This window comes from Aptenodytes patagonicus, chromosome 7, assembly GCF_965638725.1.
Source record: "Aptenodytes patagonicus chromosome 7, bAptPat1.pri.cur, whole genome shotgun sequence".
Taxonomy (NCBI): Eukaryota; Metazoa; Chordata; class Aves; order Sphenisciformes; family Spheniscidae; genus Aptenodytes; species Aptenodytes patagonicus.
Window position 1 is genome coordinate 27,018,891 of NC_134955.1, and position 27,004 is coordinate 27,045,894.

Here is a 27,004-nt window from a genome sequence, read left to right on the forward strand (position 1 = left end):
AACAGCTTCATCTGTCCCCTTTCAGGACTAGGTACCAAGTAGCATGAAATCTCTTACATGGCCACTCCCTCAGGCTTTGCTCTATGTTGGAGCAGAAGACATTGACTGGCAAAACTAGAATTGGCTCACTGTTCTAAGTTTTGCAGAGGCAGCTGCTAAGCAGGGGACCAGAGGAATCTGACCTCACCTGATTTAAAGCTCCTTTGGAAAGCTGTAACTGCTTCCCCCACCCTCCTACCTAATTTAACCATCAAGAAGTCTTCGGAGAACTGCTCTGACATAGTGCAGTAACTCATTTCTCTCACCTGCTGGATGACATTTTAAGGTATGCTAATCAAGCAGCCGTCTACAGACCCAGAGTCATAACGAAGTTCCTAGGACCTGTGGCCAACACAGATAGGAGGACAGCATTAAGAAAACCCTCCATTTCCTTCTTCTGCAAGATTGCTTTTGCTGTGGTCAGTTTTACTTGTCTTTCCTAGAAACACAATTTCCCACCCCCCCAAAACCAACGGTCAGTCTGTGTATACATTCATGTGACCCCCAAAACACAAAGAATCAAGCTTCACGTACCTATACCAACAACTACAGCCAAAGTGCTGTACTGCAGCTGCCCATGCAGGTGGTGTGCAGGGTGAGAGCAACAGCCGCAGCGTGCCACGCTCCAGCTCCCACGCGCAGCACCGCTCGGTCTAGTTCGTGATATTCTCCAGGCGGCACTTGATCATTTCCGGCCTCACAGGGAAACTGTTTCCCTCTTAGAGCCCAACTCTTCCACCTGAACAGGAAGGCTCCCTTAAATACAAGTTTTAGTTGCTTAGTATCATATTTTGGACATGTTTAAAGCAGCTTGGCAGGCATGTGTTGTTGGGAGGCTCCAGAATTTAGCCTGCTGTTGGATGTTGCCTCTCCATTTGATTTACTTAGGAAAAGAAAAATATTACAGTTGTGATGTTTCCTGGTTCAACTATTTCCAATATTCTTACCTGACAGACATTTTGCATGGCCAGTAGGTACAATGCACACAGTGTCCCAAGTTTATGCAGCTGCTTCTAAATGCCAAAAGCACTAACACAACACACAATAACTACCCACTACCTTCTTCTAACTCTACTAAGATATTAAACAGCAATAGCCATAGATCCCAGTCTCACCAGTGGCTTGAGGGCTGTTGTTCACACAAGCACTTCTGTTTGTGTAGGCATCTTTCTACTGGGATTTTTGGGACGTCAGCTCTATTCCAGGGCACACTTTGATCCAGTCAACAGTAGCACATGAGTAAGAAGTCCGTATCCTGTACACAGATCTTCTGGCTTTAGTCCCATGGAGAACAAAAAAGGCCGCCTCCAGCTGTGGACAGGGATAATCCGCAAGGAAACTGCTAGGAAGTAGGGCAGCCAAAGCTGTTAAGCCCAGGAGGTGTTGGAGAAAGTGGCCAGTGAGTACTAAAGCACATTTAGTCCTTCCTTGTCTGGGCGAGAGAAGGCAATGATGCCTTCATACACGCCGCTTGTTGCTGTTCTTCATCCCAGTTAAGTATCTTAATGCTACAAACTTTGGTCCTCTCCCCTCAAAGTCAGAAGAGCTGTGATACCTGCACATTAGCAGAGCTGGAACACCATCTCCTACAGCTGGGGTTCATCTCTAGAGGCTGCTCACTGACCCAAGCAGCTGTGTTGATGCTTGCTCTGCCCTCACGAGCACTAACCACAGCACTACTCCAGCCCCTGCTTAACTAAAGCATCAGATGCTACCTCACACCTACCACTGCTGCTACCATCAGTAAAGCTGCAACTGTAGGAAGTGCTCTGGTGTGAAGGGACAGGACCCCAGCCTAGAAACTTCATGAAACATCCCAAGCAAGGGGATATCTTTGTACTCAACAGGCTTTTTCCAATAGCTTCCTTTGCTTCTCACATATTGTAGTTCAAGCTGCTCCACTGTTCTGTTGCTGTCCCTGCGAAGGGAACAAGCAAGAAGCCTCCCTCTTCTTTTGCTGTATCTCTGGCCAAGCTCTGCACAGCACCCGGTGTAAAACTACAAGGCAGGGTGGCACCTCTGGCAGCAAGGAAAGAAGAGCTGTTTGCAAAGCGCTGAACTAGAACTAGCCTCGTCCAGCTCCCAGCTACCTGGACAGTCAGTACTTGCTAAAAGGGGAACGAGCTGCACACGAGGGCACACTCCACCAGGCAGGTGCAAGGCTTACCAAGGGGAGTAGCCAAGTCCTTCGCCCTGTCTCCTCAGGGATTTGGTTTCAATGTGCTGGTCTTATTTTGTGCTTTGTTCCAGTGGGTTCCAGAGCCTGTGATCCCATCGGCCAGTTCCCCCTGGGAAACTGGCTCTTTTCCCTGAGCCTGCCAGGCCTGCACACCTCCCTGAGCCTTCCTCCCGCTGCTCCTTGCCTCCTGCAGAGGGGCTGGGGGGTCCTGCCCGACACTGCTCTCCCCCCGTTTCACCTGGCAATGCCACCAGCACCGAGTTACACACTGATTCATGCCGGTAAGTGGAAAAGAAGGAAACCACTTTAGAACCAAAAGGGACTAACAAAAAAACCAAAACAAACAAACAAACAAAAAGTTATAATTATAATGCAAAATTACCGACACAAACCCCTCCCTCCCACCCTTCCCATGACAAAAAGCCCAGGAATTAGACTTTCTTGGGACGGCGTCCAACTTGGTAATAATAATAAATGCTGATGAGGATGAAGAGGGCTCGGCTGACCAGGAGGAGCATGGCACCTGTGGCTATCCGGCTACTCTCAACCAGGGAGGCAGTGGTAACTAGAGAAGGAGGAAGACAAGGCAGAGGTTGGTGATGAAAAAACAAATGGAGACAAGTAGCACAAAGCTGTTTTCTACTGCCCTCTAATGCAGCTTCCTAGTGAGACCTGCCGAGACTTGCAGATGCAGAAGCTTTTGCCACAGGCTCACAGGCACAGTGAACCCATGGCACGGGCTCTTCACTAGTTTGATTTCACAGCCTTGAAGTTAGCCACAGACCCACGGTCCCCAGAGTGCTCACTTACAGAAACCCTGCTTTAAAGGCAGCCCTATGTTCAGGCAGCCACAGCCCAAAATGGCCACTCGCACAGATGTGAGTTTCCATCGTGCTCAGGTGTTAATTGTGGAAGCTGCATGTTCCAGAGTTTGTTTTGCGGTTTGACCACTTCAGTGCTGATTGATTGATAAACATTTTTCAACTTTAGAAGCATCTACAAAATACGCACAGTCCACACATGCTACCTCTTTTCCGAGCACCTCTCTTTTTTGGCTACTGACACATAGTCCATATCTAAACCAGCTACCTTATAATACAGTTAGTGAGCTACCAATGTAGACATGCAAAAACCCCTCCATTGTTAAACATAGACAAGCTCCCTAGAAACAAGCTGAACTGTTATTCTCTGTTTTGGTAAGACCAAACATCCCCCTTTTTAGTGTAGGTTTCTACAGTCTTGTCTTGTTAGCTCCAGCACCTAGGCAGCCCACTCCAGGAGATGACCTGTGCTGGCTATGAAGGCCAGAATGTTTTTAGGGAGAAAAATAAATGAACTGTCAGAGGAAGATGTCTCCCCTGCACCTGGGCACCCTTTGGTGAGCAGCCCAAGGCAAAGGCTACTCCATGAGGAAGGAAAAGGGAGAGCAGCTGGCAGGGAAGATGCTCCCAGGGCCAGGTTATCTTTGCCAGTCCCGCAGGGCAAAGGAGCTGTCTCCAGCACAAGCCAGGCACAGCACAGGGACAGCTGGGGATTGGGTACCCCTGTGGCTGTGCCAGCCAGGTGGCAGAGGCAGCATCTCCCCATCAGCTGAGTCCACCGTGACTCCCAGGGCCTCACCGCACAACCCAGAGTTTCTTCCATCAGACCCAAAGGCACTGTTCCAACGCCAGTTGTTCTGCCCACCTCCACTTCTCCTTCCTCCCTGCCTGGTGGGGGTACGCAGCATGCACCCCCATCCTTTGCGTCCTCCTCCTTACTGGGTGGCTGCAGCTACTCACCCAGGAACTGCACGGCGAAGTAGCACGCCTCCGTCAGTAGGGTCCAGCGGATAATGACTTTTTCAGCCGTGTAGAGGGCGTTCCACATGATGAGCGAGATACCTGCAGAGGGACAGCAGAGCGCAGCTGCCCGAGGGCCAGGGGGGGATCACTGGGAAGGGGCAGCCCACCCACCTGCTCCCGCACGAACCGTTTTGGCCTCCCACGGGAGGATGGAGGGAAGCAGTTCTGCGGGCAGCTGCGCTCTCCCGGCCGCTTGCGGCCGCTGCATTTCCAGCCATCCCCGCGAGGTGCTGCTGCAGGCTGCAGGAAGGAGCCGGCCGCCAGCCCGCCTGGGCCAGGGCATCCCACCCAACTGCCTGCCCTCAGCCCCAGCCGCCCCCCAAAAAAAACATGCCTTGCCAAGCACCTGCCTACCCTTTGGTGCTGGGCACCACCCTTTGCAGCGTGCCAGCCCCGAAGGCTATCTGGCTGGGCACCCAGAAGGTGCAGTCCCTGCAGCCTGGGAGCACTAGCGGCCACAGTGCGGGGTGCAGAGCTACACAAATCCCGTGTGTTTAATTCCTCCACTCATTGTCTTCTCCAGACCGTTTCTCTGGGCTCCCCTCACTTTCTTGTCCTTTGCCCCCCACCTCTTGGGCCCCTCGCGTGGGGCCCTCCCCGGATGCCGTTGCCTGCCCCTTCTCTCCTCCCACTCACACAAGGAGGGTCTGGCCCCAGCTGCAGCCCAGCACCCCATCTTCCAGCCCATCTGCGATTCCCCTTTGCTGGGGCACTTGGGGGTACTCCCCCAGGTATTTAGAGTGTGCACAGCCCTTTTTACCCTGCCTGTAGCGAGCCTGAGCCCCTACTAGGAAAAAGCAGCAGTGGCCGAGCTTCTCAAAATACCCCTAAACAAACCATTTCTTTGCTAAGAGCAGATCTTCTGCTCTCCGGCTGCAGTTGTCCTGTTGGGCACAGACTTTGACACGTCCTCCCATTTTGGCCTCTCGTCCCCTTACTCTATGGGGCAGCGGCATACCCCACGTACAGTGGTACGGCACTCACTGAGGAGAGCTCCTCCATAGAGCCGGATGGGAGTCTTGCTGCTCACCGATTCCTCGTCAAAGACGGTATCATAGAGCTGGTCAGGGAAAGCAAGAGCCTGGTAAAGGCAAGAGAGAGACTTAGCAGCCTGCACTGGCCAGGCCCATCAAAATGTGTCCTCTCAGGCAGCAGTGATCCAACATCAAGCCTTTATGGGATCAGAGCCGCTGGCCAGGAAATTGGAAAGTAAGGAGGCGCAAGAAATATCAGCATGTCAGCTACTGGCTTCACGGCCGGTTTCTATGGCCAAGGCTGCCATGCCGCGTGTGGTTTATGACCCTGCTAATGAAAACAGACTCTGGTGATAGGAGCAAACTGCCAAGGACACTGCTAGCAAATCCCATTACTGAGACATGGTGAGGGCAAAGGCCTTGAAAGAGAAAGCAGCGGCAGCTGCTGGAGGCAGAGGAAGGGGATAAATGCCGGGGGCCAAGGAGCCACACTGGGGCACCCCTTTGGCAGCCAGAGCTGGCGGTGCCCAGGACCAGTCCCTCACTTACCATGATGGCGACCCCGGAAAACATGATGGCGGAAACCAGCTGCCAGACCCTGCGTGGGAAGGAAGACAGAGGACGTGGCGTGAGCACGGGGGCGATCCCATTGCTTATGCTTCACAAAGCATTCCTGGCTGCCTGCTTGGTCATCAGCCTTCATCCTCCCCCCTCGCACAACCGAGGTAGCCACAAGCCTCCCATGGGAGGACTCGGCTCCCCATGCCCCACTACCTCCAGCCTCAGTGTGCAGACTGGCCTTGCTGAGGAGACAGAATTGAAATCCCCCTGATGCAAGCAGAGGAGGGAAGCGAGCCTGCCAAGAGGATGGTGCAGAGTGGGATCCCCACAAGACGCACCACTCCGGCACATGAGACCAGGAGCTCTTCCAGCCCCATGCAGTCCCTGTGGTTCTCAGCACCTGCTGTGAGACAAAAGCTTGAGGGCCTCAGACTGATTTATGGGGTAAGAAAGCAGAGCTGGTCTGGTCCCATGGCCCCCGAGAAGCACCTGCAGGGACCAGTGATACTGGTGCAGCAGCAGAGCTGGTGTCAGCGGCCAGAGCTGTTAGGGATGCTGTGCCCAAGGGCCCTCAGATGACCCAGCTCCAAGGTGGCCCAGTATCTTACCTGAGTCCCAGTGGTTCCCGGACAGCAAACTTAATTTCATTTCCCAGTACTTGGCTAATCTGAAATTCAAATAAAAGACATAAGGTGACCGAGCAGTCCCTTCCCCAGCCTTTAGGCAGTATTCGCCAGCCCAAAAATGCATACCTAACCCCATGTGAAAGTTTAAGAGGGCTAGAAGGAGGATGAGGACAAGGGATTCATCTGTGACCTCTTAGTCCCAACGCCTGCCGAAGGCTGCCTTGATTTCCATCAGGAGCTGCAGCCTCTACTGCTCCCTTACTGGCATCAGCTACATGCAGCGTGGGGCTGGGGCAGGGTCAACATTAACTTGTCTCCTCTTACCTACATAAATAGGGAACCGTCTCCTCCCACACACCACCTGCGTGTCACACCCCGATGGAGCACAGGCTCCAGCAGAGCCCTCGGGGTGTCACAGCGTCCGTCCCACTCTTGCATTCGCACTGCTCAGAGTGATGCCCAGCCGTGACTTCCCCAAACCACGCGGATGGGAAGACTACACAGACCAGCAACAGGGAAAGGTACTTGGGGGACCTTTTGGTTGCAGAGAGCTCTGAGAGAGCTCTGCGTGGCTTCCCACATGCAGGCAGGAGCTGGGCAATGCCCTGCTGGCAAGTTCTCCAGAGAGCATCCAGGACAGGGCTCCTGCAGGGCTCACCCTTGTCCTCCAGTTCTGGTATTTCACTGAAACAGGTTGTTTGTTTGCAATTCAGGCCTCTTCCGAGAGGCACTGCAGCACTGCTGCTTAAATCGCTGCTCCAGTGTCCAGGCCACCGGCTGGTGGGCATTGGTAGTGCCACGGTCCTACGGCACCAGCTCTGAGCTAGCTCACGGGTGTCTCAGCAATACAATTTCAGGAATGGATTAAAGCAGCTTGAGGGCAGAGCTCACCCCGTTACCACAAAAAGCTGTTTCGGGCAGCTCCCGTGCACCCAGCAGGCTGTGTGCCTCATCGCTGCTCAAAGACAGCATTGCTCATGCCACCACAGCCTTCACCCCTCATTTTACAGAAGCCCTGTTACAGAATGGAGCTGGGAGCCCTGTTTCTACAAAAGAGGGTGCGGAAGTTAGGTGCTGAGAAAAAAACACACCACCTCGGTTTGCCCAGGCAGAAGGTCTCTTTTCTGTCATTACTGCATCTGGGCTTCCCTCTCCCCTGCCTCTCACCTTTGAGCGATGGACCTCGCCGTCATCGTCCTCCCCGCCGACCCCCAGGATCTTGCGTGTCTTCAGCCTGCTCACCAGGTCGGTCTGGCTGTGCTTCTTCATCAGTGGCGGGGGCTGCTTCGCTGCCATGGTGGTGGCCCTCCACCACCAAGTCCTCGGCTGTGAGGCAGCACAAGGGGGGCGCGGGAAGCGGCTCTGCCGTCACATGAAATTTCACGAGGTTTGGGAAAAAAAACCAACAACCGCCACAAAATCTTCCTGTTAGGCTGGCAGACGGCTCCTCATTGTCCTGGTGCAGGGAGCCCTGGCGATGGGGCCGGCCCCGGCTACGGGTGGCTCATCTCAGGGTGATCCCACCATCACCGGGATCTGCTGGAAAAGGGGGGGGAGAAAAAAATCAGAGCAGCGTGGCTTTAGTATGGGCATTTAGCTATAAATGCTTTTGACCTACAAACCATAGTCTGGCCTATCCCCGCATGAGACAATGCCCAACAGTACATCTTTGCTGTTTCCCAGACTAGGCGAATTAAATGCTTCCCAGACTAGGGGAATTAAAGTCATTAAGTAAGTGATGCTTTGCCTTTTGTCTTTCTCCGTGCCATACATCACACCCTTCAGCTGCCATTTCAAGCCAAATACCACACAAGTCTCAGGTATTTATTTGTTCCTCCCCCTGCCAGATGCTGCAGCCCCCACATTGTGCCAGAGCACACCAGCCCCAGAATAACAAGAAGCCACAGGCAAGACTTTCCTTGCAAGGATACATTGCTTTCTGGGATACAGAAGATGACAGCAAGCAGAAACTACAAATACTATCTGGGATAAGAACAAGACAAAGATAACTGACAGAAGCTACGGCGGAAGAGAAAACTTCTGCCTTGGCATGGTGGTATAAAGTTAGAGGTGTCAAGAGTCCCATGAAATCACTCTATTATCATCCTGCAATCATAAAACCTGGGAAACCCTCAGTTCAGAAAGTCTTTTCTTCCAATTTGTCTTCATTTCATCTTGGCCCAGCTGAACACAAACACGTTTTTCCGTTTTCCACTTCACCCTCCCAGAGACCCACAGACGAACCCCCACAGGCACAAGGCACAACTAATCCAGCCCAGGCAAGCACCGGCAGTCCCATGCCCCAGCTGAGCCTTCCCACAGCTGCCCCAGGAGGAGAGAATTTATGCTCATGTCTAAAGAGTTCACGAGTCTTCAGGGAGTAATGAAACGAGGTGCCAGTTATTTTGGCATCGTGCATGCAAGTGTTGTCCCGCTGCCTTGCAAGGGCTTTCCCTCTCGCAGGAAAACCCTTCCCTGTGGTTGTCCAGACAAGAGCAGACAGTCACATCTGCAAGTGCCCAGCGTAACTCTTTCTGTAAGGCAAAGCTAAGAGGTCTCGCTGGGACAGTGCAAAGACTGCATCCCATGATCAAGGGTTTAATAAGACCCTTTCAGCAGACCACAGGCAAAATGCTTTCCAGCAAGCCAGTTCAGCTACTCAGGGCTTTGCAGGTGCTTCTTTTGGATTGTAGGGGGTTTTGTTTGGTTGCGGTTTTTTGCTCTTATTCCACTGAATAACTAAGCCCAGGTTCCTGGAAAGGCAGCACAGAGCCAGATGTAGCAGTCAGGGTCTAGAAATATTTCAGAAGTAGGACAACGGAAAACAACTGCTCAGGAGGAAGGTGGAAGCTGTATACTCATGCCTACACTCAAGCACAAGGCAAGAAGCTCAAAAGGTAGCTGCTAGTAGAAAATTTTGGAAGATTTAGCTTGTCTGGAGTTTGTTGACTCAAATTGTCACAATAACTTGTGTGTACTCAAATCTAGATAATTTGCACACAAAATCCACCCCAAAGCCAGAGTGACGTGTCAAAAAGAAAAGCTTGACCTCTTTTTAATTTCTTTTACTACAGTTTCTGCAGTCCCTTCTGCTCTTGGCAGACCCAGACTCAGCAGCTTGGGTGTTGAGTGCTTTCCCATCAGAAGTGCACTGCCACTGAAACCAGAGAAGACCTGTTGCTGTGGTATTTCTAGCCCAGCGTTTTCTGATCAAAGCTATCCAGCCCAATCCTGAAGCAACACCCCTCTGCTGAATGCTCCTCTCTCTCACACCGAGTCTCAGGACCAATCTGAGGCCATCCCACATCTCTCACCTGGCCCAATGCAGCTCCTCGGACACAGGGCGGACAGCCCTGAGCGAAGGGCTGACGCACGGTGCCCCAGGTATGCCATGCTGTTGGGAGGACACTCACACCCCTGTGAAGGCGCTGGGTACCTATTCAGCCACTCTCCCTCCCCTGTACACTTTGGTGGGGAGCAAAGCAAAGTCCTTCCACAAAGACTTGCTAGCTGAGGGAAAAGTCTGGCAGAGGGCCTGAGCAACAGCATCCTACTCACCCTGGGTCACCAAAGCCCTCCCCAGGGACAAGAGACCCGAGGCTTGCTGGTCTTGATAGGACCCTGGGGTGCTGAGTGTGCTGGCCACAGCAGTCGGCACCTCTGGATCCCTCTTGGTTACTTGCTATGGAAAGTCTGCTGCCCACACCTCTTACTCTGTCCTCTTCATGGTCAGAAATGGCAGGGGAAGGGAAGATGGGATGGGAAAAACAAAGAAAAAAAAGAAGAAATAAAAATTAAAAAAAAAGAAATAAAAAGAAATAAAGGGAGAGAGAAAAAAGAGAGAAAGGGGTGGGGGGGGAGAGAGAGAAAAGGAAAAAATGGAGGGGGGGGGAAGAAGACATCCTCAGATCTAGAGAATCTCTCCTGAGGGCAAGAAGCAAAGGACGGTGGTGGGGACTGAAGGGGAGACTCCATGACTCACCAATGAAGACAGCAACGAACAGCTCTGTGATTACAGAGGCAGTTTTGCAACTCTGACCACAGGCCAGAAGATCAGAATTTGCCTTCATCAGTTGTCTCGCCAGTTGCTTTCAGGGCAGGAGTTGGTGGAAATTTATCCACATCATCATTAGCACTGCTCTCCCACTAAGATTTTCCACTAATTTGTGGTAAACCACTGGCCAAGAGCCAGGACAATGTGGGTCAGATACAAGTGCCAATAAAACAATCACCGAAGGCCATTCGGTACATAAAACCACACTCCCACCACACTAAGCACAGCTACAGCATGGCCCCGCAGCCAGTCCCACATCTCATTATCCCCATCTTCCAGAGAAAGAGCCTGTCTAACGAATACTGAATATTAATGACTAATGAGCTAACGAATGCATTAGCGCTAATTCAATGACATTCAGACAGAAGATGCCGAGGATTTGAAAACGTTATACTTACATTAATGTATCCTGACACACTGACAATTTAGAGGACGTTTTCTATTAGCCCGTGAGTTTTCAAAGGGGAACCTCCACCTCCTCCTTCTCCCGCGATTCTTTTCTCCTTAATCCATTTTCTGAGCATCCCAGGGGCTGTGGAGATCAATCACCATAAACAGCAATTCCTACTCCCCACCACAGCTCTCAGTGATGGTCAGTGCCTATGTGCAATTGAAAGAGGGTTTTTTTCCTCCAAAATCCTTTTTCTTTGCAGGCTCCTTTCAGTATCTGTTCCCTTCCTCAGCTGTTCAGCACACTGCACTCAATTTTGATAGCTACTGCTTTGTGGTGGAAAGAAACCTCACTGGTGCCACGCTAATGATAGCTCAATCTCTCCCCACCTCCACAGCTCTTCCCCCAGCATCTCTGCTTCCCTCCCAGAATCTGGAGAGAAGAGGAGCTCTGCAGCATGGGATAGGGGAGACTCAACCACACACGCGATGATGCTGCAGCAGCCAGAGCTGCGCACCCATCGAGGGAGGTGCACAGCGCTGTGAGAGGGGAACCAGACCCCATTCCTGCAGGCACCTGAAGTTGACTGCCTACGGCTTCGGCAAGCCGCTGCCAAGCAGCTGATGGGTGCTATCCTGCCCACCTGCAAGGACATGGCTCCCCAGGGGACCCTGGGGACAGGGCTGCTGCCTATTGCTTAGTTGGATGTTGTTTCGGTGGCACTGCCATCCACGGTGCAGCCTTTTACCCGACAAAGCAGTGCTGCTCAAATTAAAAAGGTGGCACTACAGAACCTCTCTCTCCAAGGCTTTGAGGGCACTTCCAATCCGCAAGCAGAGGAAGAGAAAATGAAACAGAGTCAAGCCAGGATAATGAGTAAAAGGTTTATACATTTAAGCTGGCCACAAGTTTGTTCAGCTCTATCATGTTCAGGCCAGGGAGAGGACTCTTGCTTTCCTGTTTTAGATTTCCCAAGTCAATACGCCTGAGACAACTCAACATCTTGAGCTCACTTTGATTTGTTATACCTAAGAGTTAACCAAGAAGGTGCAGTGGATATATGTCCTTTGTAACAGCCTAACAGGGCACTTGCCATGCCTAAGCATCTTTCATGGACCACAGGTTGGGAACCACTAGTAAGTATGAAGCAGCAGCACTGTCCCTTTACAATATTGGACTTCCCCTGGGAGCACCCTGGCAAAGCCCAGGGGAGTTCTCCAGCGCTGCAGCAGCACAAGGGCGTCCGCACATGCAAGGGGCACCCAGCGCGGCAGCTGCGCTGTACTCGGCTCTCACAGCCAGGCTGATGCCCACAGCATTTCTCTTGCAAGGCCCCGGCAGCCGTAACGCATTTGTCCAGCTCTTCTTCTGTTTCTCCAGGCTCTGGTGGTCCTGTCTCTTTGCTGGTGACGACAGTGCCAGGTCCACAGCAGCTGCTCTGGGCCCCATACCTACTTGGATGCAGAGGTAGTGAGAAAGCCTGGGTTCAAACACATGGGCAGGGCAAAGAAGAGAGGCAGTAGATGCACAGGTCAGAGCAGTCATACAAGAGCAAGACCAGCCAGAACGGGAAAGATTACTTTCCACATATTATTTTCCACCAGACAGCCATCTCTTCCCTCTTCTTGTCCATTAGGCTCATTAACAAAGTATCTCGGTGTTTCACAATCTCACCTTACTACAGCCCTGCACCTTCAGGACGGATAATATCCCCACTTCGGAAGCATCAGGAGACTAAGGACAGGATCCACAGACGTACTAAGTACGTTGGCTCTTGCAAACATTAGGCTGTTGCCTAATCCAGTGGGATCTAAGACTCCTTCCCCCCCCCACATATGAAGGCTCAGTCTGCTCACTTTTACATAGAGAAAATCTCTTGGTAAACATCCTCAGACACTTCAAGACTTTGAAATTCCGAGGGATGAGGCAAATCCCTTATGTCTAACCCAATAACACACCTGAGAGCCACAAAGCATCTTTGTGGAGCCTATCCAAACAGCCTAATACAAGTTTCCCCAGGAAACCCATGGTGGAGCAGACCCTGAGCCAGAACTCCCCATGTCCCATGTAACTGTCAAGGTACAGCTATCTCCACGCTGTACTTCTGCAACCACACATCCCAAACCCACAGTGACTGAACCAGCTCCCTGCCTAGATTTCTATCCAGAATGGAAATCTAGACGATTAGGACCTGTCGGCCACCAGTGAGCTGCAGCAGCACATCGCCATCCCCATCTCCCAGTGGATTTCTTCCATGTCAGCTGCAGCACATGACTTTGCACACTCTGGGCTAGCAACACATCTTAAAACAACAACAGAATAATTTGCATTTTTTTTGCTGGGCAGAATATACTGCCACCCATGCCCTGGATGAGGGGTGTAAGTTCTCCACCCTAGAGAAGAGAAACTCTTCCAAAGCAGTTTCTACAGATCAGGAAGCCTCAGAGACCTGCAGGGAATGAAACTTGATGAAGCCAAAAATAACCTGATGCTCAGGCAGTAGAAACAATTAGCACTCAGCCACCATGGCAGCATAACATGGCTGTTGCTCCTGCTCAGTCTGGCACAGTCTGTACACCTAAGCAACAGAGATACTTCAGATTTCTCACCTGTAACAAGCCAGGTACATGGGACTCCCTTCCCACATAAACACCTTCCCTTTCAGTACAGAAAGCTCTTTGCAACACCAGCAGGAAACATCTCTTGCCAGAGGTTCATTCCCAGCTCTGCCACAGCCCTGTTGCTGCCCTGAGCAACTCCAACAGGCACAGGGACACTGTGTCCTCCCTAGGGAAAACCTACAAACCTGAACAGTAGATCTCCTGCTCCTACAGAAAATGAAAACGCAAAGGAAAATCCCTAAGTCAAAAGGCATCTTCGCTGGGTGCCTCCATATCATCTCCTACAGACAAGCCAGAGGAAACCTCAAAACCGAAACCACCTGTGGTGCACAAAGAGTCGCCTCAGGCACGTCCAAAGCTCACCCTGCAAGTTAGACGTGCCCCACGGCCAGGCACGGCCGGATGCCCTCCAGTGCTGTTTGTGAGCGGTGCAGAGTTGGCCCTGGAGCCACCACGTGCAAGATGGTGACACCCTGTGTCTAATGTGGCTCCAGCAACCACAACCGCAACGGAAGCGGCCAGCATCACCAGTCAGCAGGGGACAGCCTAAGAGTTAATTTGTGTTTCTTACCCTATTACCACTGCAGGCAGAAAAGGACATCCAAAGCCTGCTCAGCCTTTCCCACACATCCTGAAGTCTCCCCTCTGCCTGCTTTAGGGCTGCATCCCCGGGCAGGCTCAGCCCCTGCACCCTCCTCCACAGGGCTCTTTCCCTGCAGCCCCGTCTCTCCCGCTGCCCCCAGGCGCTGCGGCTCCTGCCTGCAAGCTCCCTGTGGCCGTAAAAACATCCTGCCCCAAGAAGCACCATTATCAGGGGCCAAGCCATACCATCTGGGAGGTATGGCCCAGCTCAAGGATTTTATTGCCCATAGGTTTCAAATTTCCTTTTGCAGAGAGCACAGGAAAGTTTCTTTCCGTGTCACAGGATGTGTTACATAGCAATCAAAAGCTGTGAAGTGCTCCATTTCCTAAGAACAAGCTAAAAACCCCCTGTTGCTCTACTAGTTTCTCGAACGGGAGCTATAATTAAACACAGCGACCACACTCTGCCGGCCTGCTAACCACCACCTGCAGCAATGCGCCAACCCCTCCACGTCGAGCCAGGGCACCCGGGCTTCACCTCAGGGGAGAAATGCTTGTTTGCTCCCCGCAGCAGCTGGCAGGGCAGTCTGCGACACACTGAACACACTCGGTCAGGCACCCTGCACGGCTACGACGACGAGCACACACGACACCCCACAGGTGCCCAGTCGGACACCTGGCCCCACCGCAGCCCCGCTGCACATGGCTCAGTGGGCTCCCAACACAGGGGACAGACTTCACGTTTCGTCCATCACATGCATGCGCCCCCCCCACCTCACACCCCCCCCCCCCCAAGTACAAGCTTGGCCACAATAACCTGCTTTCTCAAGTAGCCCATCCCTTGCTGCTGAGGAGTGTTTTGGCTGCAAATACAAAGGACGCAAGGTACAATCTGCTGCTTCAGCAACTCCCATCTGTATTATTTACGTACAAGCCTATCCCCTCCATCATCCTCCTCCCCGCCGCTGAGGCTCTCGGCCCGGCCGACCACAGCAATCCATCACCCCAAAGCTGCCCTTGCTCTCCCTGATGGCTCGGGCAGCCACGTCCCAGCCTCAGCCCACAGCCAGAACCCAGCCCCTCACCTTCACCTCAGATGGCCACCACCAAGCAGTTAAGTTTCCCTGGGAGCTGGGAGGATGGAGAGAGAAGGAAATAGGACATACTGGGATCGGGTGCTGTTTTTCTTTAAGGGCATTAAAAGAGGAGAATTCCTCTTTGATTTCCCAGCTGCCTTAGACAGGTGTTTGTGGGAGACAGTCCCAGAAGCTTAGCAGGCCATCTGTCCTGCAGATGATTTCTACAGGGAAACATTAGAAGGAAAATTAAAACCCATATGCGCGCACACACAAAAAAACCCACCAAAAAAGTGAGTAAATCAACCCTTGCTACTGGAAAAGAGCAACTTCAAAAAAACCAGGAGAACCCCTCAATCAAACAGGGTAATAAAGGTCAGTTTTACAGAAAATCTGATGCAACTCTGTATTTCATTGCCCATGCCTCACACCTGAGGAATGACACAGGATCAGAGAAACTCTATGGAAAGTAACCCTGGGACGAGGGAGAAGCCCAGACACATGCTGCGTACCCACAACACCGCTGAATACTGGATCATCACAGTAAAACAAGGCTTCTCGGCACTCCTCCCCCCAACAACCTCAAACCTCCCCAGAATTTCTTTCCACTGTGACCCCAGACACTTGACAATCTTCACTCACAAACCCTCCAGGAAGCTGACGCCCTTTATTCCCAACTATCCTCCAGCTCTGTCCCTTTCCAGAACTCAAAAAGAAATTGTAAGAAATTACAATTTGGGAGATTTGGTCCCCTCAGCCACACACGAGCACAACGTCCCTCTGTATACTGTCACTGAGGCTGTGATTTCAAAGCCATTCTTGATGGACTCTCCCCCAAAAGAAGATGAACTACCTCTCCCGCAACATTACTTCTTTATCTGCAGTCCAGTAACTTACCCAGCACAATGCAACTACCGCAATTTATAAACTACCAACAAGTCTACAGCCATGAAATGGAAGATGAAACGAATAAGGCTGTGCCACTCCGGCACCCCAAAAGCAGGTTCCTGACCTGTATCGCACCTGGATTTGCAGCCCCAGCCTGAGAACAGCTGCTGCAGGACGTCCCAGCACCATCAGATCTTTTTCTTCCATTTTTGTAGAAAACAATGGGTTCCTCTTCTTCCATAGTCTGTCATGATATGACCAGATGTGCAGTCTAGGCACACACAAAGCAGGGAAAAAAGGGCAGACGAATAAATTTGCATTAAGCAGAGAGATTGCCTTTTGGTCTGGCCAGGATATTTCCTGAGTCCCAGGCACATAGGCACTCGCAGGACTTGAGCCTCTCGCTGTGCAAGCAATAAAGTTTGCTTCTACGACAGAGAAGTCCTATAAATCAGGCCTGATATGAAATGGCCCGAGTGACCATCAGTCAACAGCTGAGTTGTCACCAACCCTGTGTTATAGAGCATTTCCCATATTACATGGTCACATCCACATCCTGTAAGAGCATATTATTTATAGAAAAATATATATAATTTATATATAACTAATAATAAATTTTATATTAATAAATCAACTATATATTATTTTTATGTAAATAAAAGCTACGGTTTGATTTGTGTGGACTTGCTTTGGGTTCCACTGCATGGTGACGATCTCTTGAGACTGGTTAGTAAAGACAATTCAGGCTGCCAGACCAGAGTATTTTGGTATTCCCCTATACCTTAGTCTCAGGGGAGAGAGGAGCCACAGGGAGCAGTTTGTCCCAGACTCCCTGCTGGGAGATGTCAGTAAGAGCCCTGACTCCTGCTTCTAGGATAACCATTTACTGTCCTAGAGACCAATACCCCTCTCATCTCTCGGCCCTGGACTACCACCGTACATACCACTTGGACCTATCACCTGCAGCTTGGGAACACATTCTCACATCCTCCCTGAAAAATCTGCCAATATTAAGCCCTCCTTATTTGCATGCAATTACAACTCCAGGTTTATCACTCCCTCATGGCTCCTTAGACTCGAAATAAGCACAGGCATGCAGACGGGCTCAGGGAGTTGCATAGCAGAAGGCCTCCCAACAAAACACATACTTCGACAACTTGGTAGCCTACCCCCAAGTGGCAAAAAGCTCCCTCTGACACCTTAGCGGTTTCCATAGCAACAGGTTAATGCTAAAAATGTTAGATGCAAAATTCCCCATGTTGGGCAAACAGGAGCTAGGAGGACAGATTTAGAAGAGGAAAACTTCTAAATAGCTGCTGACAGAGCTAGCGCAGGCTCTGCTAATTCACAAGTTGGTGGCGAACCGCCTCAAAAGAAATTCCTAGCAATCCGCTAGCAGGGCAGCTTGTGGTGCATGGGGACATGTCTGTGGAGCACCAGCCTGCAGAACCGTCCCCCAGACCGGCAAGGAGCCACAAGTAGCACGCTCTCCTGCAACGAAGCACTTGGAAGTGAAACCAGCTGTTTTCAGGAGGAGTTACAGTCCAGCATACAGAATCGCAAGCCTGAAAGCCAAAATACTAGATTATAAATTTGGTGGTGCTGCTGCCCCTCCATGCAACCAAGACGTGGTCATTTAACCTCTCAGACCTCAGCCTTCCCAGTTGTATATGAAAAGTAAACCTACCACCCAAGTTCATATGGCTTACTCTTAGCAGGTATAACATTTCAAAGGCGACTGCCCAGGCTGTACCCCACCAGTGCCAACTGCCTGCTTGTGATACCCCATGCTGCTGAGGAAGGCTACAGACTCCCGTGCAGCACTTGGTTAATTACACGTGACGTGTCAGAGCCAGAAATGCCCTTCCTGGCCTGAGTAACAACCAGCTTAGCATGACATCAATTTTCTTCTGTCTTGATTCCCTGCTGGCGGGAGAAAGCACTGTGGAAACCTTGGGGTGAACCTCATATCAATACCACCTTCGCACATGCCAGAAGCTCTCGGAAGATCCTCCTGGTCAGATTAAACCCATATGCGTAAAACCAAAGCAGCCACAGCTCAGCACGGTGCCGCACAGGGGAGGAAGGCAGAGGGGAGCCCATCGCACTACCAAGAAGCTATCGCTTTTGCCAGTGTGGTTCTCAAGTCGAACACCCCCGAAGAACCTACAGGCTTTTCCCCCAAATGCTGCACCCACCCACACCCCCACAGGAGCTGATACAAACCTGACTTTGCTTCTATTTGCTGCTAAGTCAGGGGAAAACACTCTGTGCATGCGCACGTGTATGTGTATGTGCACGTCTGTTTATGCATGAGCTGTCAACCCCGAATTATGCACAGATCAACAAGGCTCTTTGAATTCCCCGACGGTGAAGTGAGTGACATTTAATCTCAGCCTTCCTTTTGGACTTCATAATGTGCATTATCAGCAATGGATATTCAGCACACAAGTACCCTTTAGAAAGCTTTCATCAGAAAACAGAAATAATATAAAGAAGATTGAAAAAGACAATGCCTCTGATGCATGAGAGGTTCGGGGCTTCCACAAAAGGCCAGTGTATGTGTACTGCGAGGATCACACACAGAGACAGTCTGTCCCCAGCACAGAACAAAAGCATTTCACAGGTAGAGAGAGTGGGACTTGGAAGTGTCAAATATAACATGAACCTATAGCTCTCCTCACCTCCCTCTTTTTGGGTCCCTGGGAAATAGGTAGGGTGAGCCATCTCCCAGAGGTGCCTATTTTAGGACAGGATGCATCTCCTGCAATGGCTTACCTCTTTTTTTTTGATTGTTTTTATGTGGGCAGACAAGACAAATTCTTGATCCTTGCAGTCAACTTCTCACTACCTAGTCCTACGCAAATACTGTATCACTTTTGCCCATCTCACAGCATGGAGTCACACTTTGGGATTATAAAAAAACCTAGACCTAACCTAACCTGAACCTAGACTTTGGGATTATAAAAAAACCTGCAAGGGAAGGGGCTCCCTTCTCTTCTGCTGGGCCCAGAGAAGCTATGTCCTAAGTAGAACTGCTCTTAGTCACAGCCACAGAGGACACACATCAGCCTAAGGAACTAAAGCAAGATTTCTCTTTTTATAGCAGAGAGGAGACAAAGGAGTGGATGCCAGAATGTGGCATCAATAGCCTTGGTGACGGGGGATACCTGAGAAGAACTGAGAGGTCCCATAGTCAAGGAGCTCTCTCCCCATCTCGGCTGGTGCATGTGAGAGAAGCCTTAAGAAAAAAAGGCTAAAGGTACTACTGACTAGTCCTTTTCCTTGCCAAATTACACATTGACTCCCTACCTTTGTTTGACTCCTCTACCCAGGGACAAGGAGGCAACAGGAACACACGGGAAGCCAAGTGCCAGCAGCACCAGCACTGACAAATGAGGGTCTCAAGTAACCACGGAAAATGCAGAGTTGCCAGATGTCCCATCTCTACCATGAAGGGTTGTTTAGGGATTTTCCCTTGTTTCTATTTAAGTCTCAGACACTTGGATACAAGCAGCTACAGTAATATCAGCATCATACAACAGCAGTGTGTGTGTGTATACACATCAGCAAGCATATAGCACAGCCTCCTGCTTAGAAGAGCTCATGACACAGACGTGTCAGGTTTTAGTCAACACCTTCCCCATTACCTTACCTGTAATGTCATTCCCATGCAGCAGTGGCTCTGGGGATTGCAGGCTGGTCTCTTCTCCCCCATGTTCTTTGCAAGCGCAAACGAAAGGCACTTGGTTTGCACGGTGATGTGGAGCAGGGAATAAATTGGCTGGAGGAGATAACCTCAACTGCTTTATTATTCCTCCATCCATCAACCCTCAATGCATCCTACTTGTCCAGAGATTTAAACAGTGGATGTTGACATGGCTCGCAGAAAGGGCTTGTTGAACTCATGATGTACAGCAGCTGGGTTTTTGCCGGCAGACAAGGCAAGAACACATTCATATGCTGCAATGAGCAAATGGTTGCACTGGGCAGGGCAATGGGGGCGGAGGCTGGGAGGATGCACTATAGGTGCCTGCTGTTCAGAAGCACACCAGATCTGTGGCCAGCACTTTCAGAGGCTTCACCAGTAATGCTGGTATTAAAGGCACCTAAATTTTATTTTCACTTACCATGAAAACAACCTGGGAATGCGCAGACAGATGGTCGAAATTCTTCAATCCTGTTCTCTGACTCCTGGCAGATTTCCACTTTCTGTGAAGCAATGTTTGGGTGCTCTTTTTTGCTATTAAGCAGCTTCTACAGTAACTTTTTTTCCTAGGCCACAAAGAAAATTTTGGTGAAAAGCCAATACCACCCAGCTCCTCTGGACTCAGCATTGCAGTTTTTGAGTTTCCCTCTCCCCTCTGCGAGGAGGCAGCTCGCATTTCTACCTCCTTGGAATACACCGACCATTTACCCTGAATGACGTGCCAGGCAGCTAAAATTAAATGTCCAACAGAAGGATTCAGAGGGACTTAAAATCATGGACCTTTAAGATACCTCATTTCCTAAGCGGATAGCCTGCTTCTTGGAACTCCTTTACTGCTGGCAATACAGCCCCCCATTTCCATAACACGCTCCTTCCTTCAGTCTCCGTATAGCACGGCAGAGCATCTGCACCCAGGCTGTCCATCGCCCATGTATCTCTCACAGCTTTGCAGCAACACTGTACAGGGGACCAGCAAGGCTGCTGCCTAGACGGGTGTATGTCGTGCATAGCAAGGCAGGGCGAGACAGCCAGGAAGGCTGAATTAAAGGCACCTTCTTGGCCGTAAGGAAGATGGGTTGGGAAAGCACGGTGTGCACAGGCTGACCTCGGTAAACTGCCTGCTCTTTGTCACAGCCATCTGCATCTACAGCAGGCCCAGCTGTGAGCCCAGAAAGAGACTACAGCGCCCAGCAAGGGCTGGCGTGATTTTAGGGCTCAGCAGTGGGATTCCTGAAATAACCCCTGTCAGCTGGAAAAGCTTCTCAAGTCTTTCCATGACTACAAACAACCGGAGACCAGAGGTTTGCATTTCACTCATAAGATGGCACCACTACAAAAGAGCACTTCTGCTGCCATCATAGGTTACTGAATGAACGCGTACTCAGACAAAAACACCGGCTGAGTCACCCACAGAGTTTCCTGAAGACTTGTGGGTTTTCTCTGTAGGTCTCTTGTTCGGCTGCTGACACGGCCTCAAACTGTTTACTTTCTCAACCCAGGCAGGATACAGCTAAAAACAAGAGGGCTGCAAGCCTTTGTGTGCTGCTCTGCCTGCACCTGCCTTCCTCCTGCCCCTCTGGGCCGGGCAGTTGAAGTGCTGCCTGATTTTAATAAGAAAAGGAGGGATTTCTCTCCTGTACTAAGCAGCAGGCAGCTGCAAAGGGGACTACACGCTAATCTCCCTACAAAACACAGAATCCCTTCAAACAAATAATTAGGTTGCTGGTGGCCAGTATTATCTGACACTCCTCTGTGCGCATCTCCCACTACATCAACTCATACTGCTAATACCACTCCCCAGGAGACCGGACTACCGAATCACTGTTTGATTTATTTCTAACTGCTTTTCTTCCCATGCTCTCCTTGGTGCCTTTGACTTAAATTATCTTAATCCAAATCCCTCACAAAAACTTCTAGGAAGCTCTGAAGCAACGCAGCCAGCTACCAGTCCCTATGCTCAGGCTTCTGATTTTGGCCCCATAGGTTCAGAAAGTGAGCACACGGTTTCTGACCACCAGCATCAGCAGAAGCCTCTCACCTTTAGCACTAAACCCAGCTACAATCGTTTTGATCACTTCCCCATTTTGGCGACAGATCTCTCCTCCCTCCTCCCCACAACCACAGCGGCAGTCAGTATAAATCTGGACTAGAGCTTTCTCACAGACTCTGTGGCTTTGGACATCCTTTGGGTCCTCGGCTTTGCCCTGTAAGATGAGCTGGGTAAGGGTCCAACCAAGGTCTGGTACAGATGAGTCAGGTACAGCCTAGGCAAGGATTTCCCCATCAAAACCAATGTACAAATGTGCTCAATAAGTTCCTATTTTGCATACAGAGGGATAGAAAGACATACATGGATTTAGCTAACTGGAACACACACCCCCGTCACAGGATGAGGGTGAGAAACGTACCCCCATTGCAAAACCCAGAGGGAAAGTTTGCCACTGGGGTTTTATCAGAGCCCTGGGAGGCAGGGCTATGGGGCTAGCACGGGCTTCTGCATGGTGGGTTGGCCAGCAAGACCCTGCACATCTCTGAGCCTCATTTTCTCCATCTGTCATCCGGGGGCAGCCACACTAACCAGCACCACAGATGGGCACTGAAACACACTGAGATGCATTAATCCTTGCAGATGACAGAGAGCTTCACAAACAGAAGAAACCCAAGAAGGCCAGAGTCATTTATCATTTCCCTTCATGTCTGAACCATCAAAGTGTCTTTGGTTATAGCTGGATTTGTCTTTGTGAACATCTTTTAGCATCTTGAGCAAGAAATCTTCAAACATAGAGTGAACTCATGCTAGTCTGCGATCTCCAGGACAGAACCAAACCCGTATTTTCCAAGGGAAGGCAGGAAGCAATGTGAACAGAGAACACCTGGACACCTCTTAAGTGTTGTTTTTCCTGGTCTGGAGAAAGTCCCAATGTATTTGGGGGCCAGCATTGGGTCTTTTCTTCCCAAGACTTGTTTTCACATTCCTACGTCAAAAATACAAAACCCAGAAGATCTGCTTTCTATAAATAATGTCGCAATAGTGCCAAGGTCACCAAGCCATTCCCCCTGGCGCCAGGCCAGAAGCAGAACATAAACAATCTCAACATCTTTCTAGTGCACATGTGCTTTTCCTGTGCACCAGGGAAAGGCTTGAAACCAAAAACGTAGCACTAGGAAGGCAGACACCCCCACTTCATGGTCCTGTTGGTCTCTTCTCACTTTTGCCAGCCCAGAAGAGCCCCCATGTCAACGTGCAGCCTCCTGGGCAGCCCAGTGGCAAGGCAGCCCATCCTGCCTGCAGCAGAGGGAGATACTCTTTGTGTTGTAACTGCATTTAGCAGTTCTCATTAGAAATTTGGGTACTTACTGGATGAGGACCAAATACACACGCAGCAAGGAACATTTCACAATCCAAACAGCTCAAAGTGATGCTTGTAACCGTCATGTGGAACCATCCCTCCCAGCCCCAGCCACTACTATTAAACACTTTGACCTTCAGAGAGCTGCAGGACAAGCAAACACCAGCTGCAGATGTACTCTGGGCATTTTGCACACTTCAGCACTCGATGCCCATTGAGAACAATAGAAAAACATTTCCCTTTGGATCAGGCCCTAGCCTCCAAGCAGCTCCAAATGGACAGAAAACCTCAGGGCAGAGCATTTCTGTGGTTTATTCTCCCACAGATCAACGGCCACCCCAAGCCCCACCTTGATGTACATCTCTGGAGACGGTCTTGTGCTCACATCTCTCTACAATAAATCCTCACTAGAGGCCCACAAGCAGAAGGGATCTATTTCCCTTGAGACTGTATGGCAGACTTCACCTCTTCAGCCTCCTGGTTGGGACAAATCACCTACCCAGAGAAGAGCTCCCTTGACCTTGCTCTGCGCAGCAGACAAAGAACAAAAACACACGGACACATTCTAAAGCAACTAAGTCCCACTTTTCCCAGCTGCCATCAGTACCCAGCCCCTCTCTGCCGAGAGCACCAGGACACCACAGGTTCATGGTGTTCCTCGCAAACCGCTGTGCATGCATCAGGTGTATTTATGCAACCTAGCTGAGATATGGTTAGGGCTAGTTGAGACGCCTTCATGCTGAGTCTTAGGATCTTGTTTATTTTTGGTTTTCACCAAAACCTTTCTAAGAAAACTTCCTCCCAGGGGGGACTCCCCTGCCTAAAGTGTAACTACTATTTATTTGTTTAAAAAACACTTTCCTCATCCACGGGCCCTGAACGTCATTATTCAGCAGGCTCTGCTTTAGTGCAAGATAGAGTTACCAAGCAAGTTACTTATGCCAAGTCCAGAATAGCTAGTACTCTTGCATACTCTGTAGTTTCTCATGGCTTAGCTGTACTGGTGGTAGCCCTAATGTCAACACGGCTTTGGTTGCTGCTGGCATTTATACCTCCCAGCCTCTGCAGACAGAGGAGATGGATTAAATGGTACCTGTTTAATCAGTTGCAGCTCAGGCTTTGCTGGTCCTGTCTCTCAGGCAGCTGCAAGAGGGACAGGGACATTGCTCAGGTAACGGAAAGGCTCGGTGGACTCCAAGTCCAGGCAGTGCTGGGGCAGGGCAAGGAGCAGGCACTGAATAAGGTGCTGCTTCTTCCTCAGCCCGGTTTGCTCAGTTGGAGCTGTACTCACCTGGAAAACCTAAGACCTGCTGCTGCTCTAGACAGAGCAGTGCACCTGTTCAGCAGGGCCAGCCAGGCCACACAAGTCACACGGCAGACATTTCAGCGTGCAGGGACGTGCGAGTGCCCAGGCAGGGATGCAGAGCCCGTTGAGAGCTAGCTCACCCCGCCTTATCCCTCCTGTGATGGCAGGGGGTCTGTTCTGCCTCCTCTTCCCGGTTCCCTCCTGCAGCGCAGCTCTCCCGCCCTGTCCCTCTCCCTCCATCCCCAGCCCAAGTACCATCCTGTCCCCCACGGCCAAGCCCTCCCTGCAGCCAGGGCTCCCCAGCACACCTACAGGGCTGCATCCCATGGCAGCACGGCCGTGCCAGCCTCCCTCATCCCAACCCCAAGCGTGGCTCAGCCATCAAGGCTGACCTCCCAGCCCATGCAGTGGTCAGTACACAGCCTCCCCTTTCAGGCACTTGAGGCACCCATTTGGGGACCGTGGTCCTCCTGTGACTCTTCCCGAGCAAGCAGAAAAGGATGGGCACTTCCAGGAAAGAAGTGCCATGGGTCCCCAGCCTTTGCGTAGGGTGACATCCAGGAGAAAGCCCTCCCCACAAAGCTCCCAGCCAAGGGACCCACCTGCACGTCACCTTGCAGGGCGGCATGGCTACTGTCCCCCCCACGCCTCCGGGTAACCCGCCACTCTCCCACCAGGATGCAGCGCTCCACCACCTCCTCCTCCACCCACCCCACCCGGACCACGCATGGCCAGGACGGAGACGGTCCCACCGCAGCCGTGTGCAGCCAGCACAAGGGCTGCTCCGTCTCCTGCCGCCCCTGTCCGTCCGTCCGTCTGTCCGTCCGTCCATCCATCCATCCCTCCCCCGCCCGCGCTGACTCCGCGAAGCCCTCTCTCTCCGAGGGGACGCCGCGGAACGGGGGCCGGACGGCGGCTGCCAGCAGCGGGCTCCCGCGGGGCGCACGGCCACAGCGCGCTCCGCGCCCCCGACACCCCCCCCGACTCGGCTCCCCGAGACCCCGGGGGACGGCGGGGAAAGCCCGCGGCGGGGAGAGCCTGCGGCGCGGAGGGACGCGCGCGGTACTCACCGCCCTAGCGCACGTCCCGGCGGCGGCGGCGGCGGCGGCGGCGGCGGCGGCGGCGGCGGCGGCGGGGGGGATCCCGAGGGCTCGGCGCGGCTGCCCCATGGGCAAAGCAATCCGGGGGCGGCAGGGGCGGCCGGCGGTCGCCGCGCAGCCCGCAGGCGGCCAGACTAAGCCCGGCCCCCGCGCGGCACCGCCTTTACCGCGCCCGCCCGGGCCGGCCCACCGCGGGCGGGACCCGCCGCCGCCACCGCCCGCCCGACGGGGCGGGCCCGCCGTCCGCCCCGGCACCGGCATCGCGGCCCCCACCGGCCGGCCACGTCGGAAGGCAGCAGCTGCCCGCCCGGTCTGGGCGCTGCGTGGGTTACCTGTGGGTTACGCGTGGGTTCCGTGTGGCTTATATGTAGGTTATGCGTGGGCTGCGCCCGGGCCACGCGTGACCGCGGCTCGGCGCGTGGGAACAAAGAGCAGCGTCCAAGGGCCTGGCTTCTGGGAGGGAAGGAGGGGCGGCGGGGGCCCATGAAAATAAATCAGTAACTGGGAGCAACAAAAGGCTCCTCGCCCCACCCACCCCTTTGGGAAGCTGCCAGAGGGATGTTTCATCTCTGCGTGTTTAGAGGGTTGGGGCGAAGTGAGGGCTAGCGGCAAGATTGTCCTGGTCCTTCTCTACAATACAAACGGGGCCTCGGTTGTTCTGGTCATGAGTGCGTGGTTTCAAGGACTGTTATACAATTCCCTGTAAAAGGCAAAAGAGAAGAAACCTGTGCACAGGGGAACATGCATATTTTTTCCAAATGAGTTCGTGCAGAGAAAGAGCCTGGCTCTGCTTCTGCACAGAGAGCTGCAGGGCCAGCTACCCCTGCCAGCCTCGGCCAGAGCCTGTCCTGGAGAGAGGCTCCCATCACTAGGTCCCTCTGGAGGGATGCTCGGAGAGCAGAATGGGTGTGCTGGCATTTTAATGTTGCAGTTAGCTCAGACCAGATGAGATTGTAATGAAAGAGAATGACAACATGGTAAACAGCAAATGCCGGGGGCAATGAGCACATGGAGTGGTGGCGGCGGAGCAGGGGGCAGCTCTGTCTCTGTCCTGATGCCACTCGTCGTTTTTCCGAGTGAGGTTTCTGGTGTGTTTGTTTGACCCAGCTCATTTCACTGATCCGGTTTAGAGGTTTAGAGGAGGACCACGGAAACAGCAGAACGGCAATGTGCCCGGGTGAGGGACACGGAGAGGGAAGCAAAGAGGGACGGGATGGGGTGGGAGCCTTTGAACTCGCTTTAACACCATGGCCAAACCTTAATGGGGAGCCGCATCCTGAAACGTCCGGTGTGATGAGGTCATTGCAAACACAAGGGTGTCCTTGTAGAAACTGAAGGCTCGTCCACTGGGAACTGGGCTGAAACTTCTCATTTCACAGAGGCCAAGTAATGAATCTTTGGGAAACAGAACATTTCTTCCGAGGGAATAGCTGACATTTCAATAGCTGATTTTGCTGCATAACAGGGGAAAAAAAAGCTGAAGATTCTCTGTTTTCAAAAAAAAAAAAAAAAAAAAAAATTCCAAAACAAATCCAGTCCTGACTTGGAGGTAGTGAAACATTTTACTGTGATTAAGTTCAAAATTTTCAGTGTGATTGTGCCAGAACATGTACAAGAGATGAAATATTATACGTACTCCATCTGGGCTCTGTGGCATTGAAATATGATAATGTAATACAAAAGCACACAGAGCAAAATGAGAAG

General features: G+C 51.7%; 1 protein-coding gene across 6 annotated transcripts; it reads right to left on the reverse strand.

The window, feature by feature from the left end:
* Nucleotides 1-2,560: 2,560 nt before the first annotated feature.
* Nucleotides 2,561-25,345, reverse strand: TP53I11 (tumor protein p53 inducible protein 11). Of its 6 annotated transcripts, XM_076344427.1 has the most exons (10): nt 25,271-25,316; nt 23,988-24,037; nt 19,966-20,110; nt 10,676-10,809; nt 7,391-7,762; nt 6,206-6,264; nt 5,586-5,634; nt 5,047-5,143; nt 4,000-4,101; nt 2,561-2,783 (listed from the first exon to the last, which is right to left on the reverse strand). In XM_076344427.1, exons 5-10 carry the CDS (start codon nt 7,517-7,519, stop codon nt 2,650-2,652), a joined length of 570 nt encoding a protein of 189 aa, XP_076200542.1. In that variant the 5' UTR covers nt 7,520-7,762; nt 10,676-10,809; nt 19,966-20,110; nt 23,988-24,037; nt 25,271-25,316; the 3' UTR covers nt 2,561-2,649. The 6 variants fall into 6 exon arrangements, with proteins under 6 accessions (XP_076200542.1, XP_076200543.1, XP_076200540.1 ...); XM_076344428.1 differs by lacking the exon at nt 10,676-10,809 and having other exon boundaries at nt 7,391-7,759; XM_076344425.1 differs by lacking the exon at nt 10,676-10,809.
* Nucleotides 25,346-27,004: the final 1,659 nt, after the last annotated feature.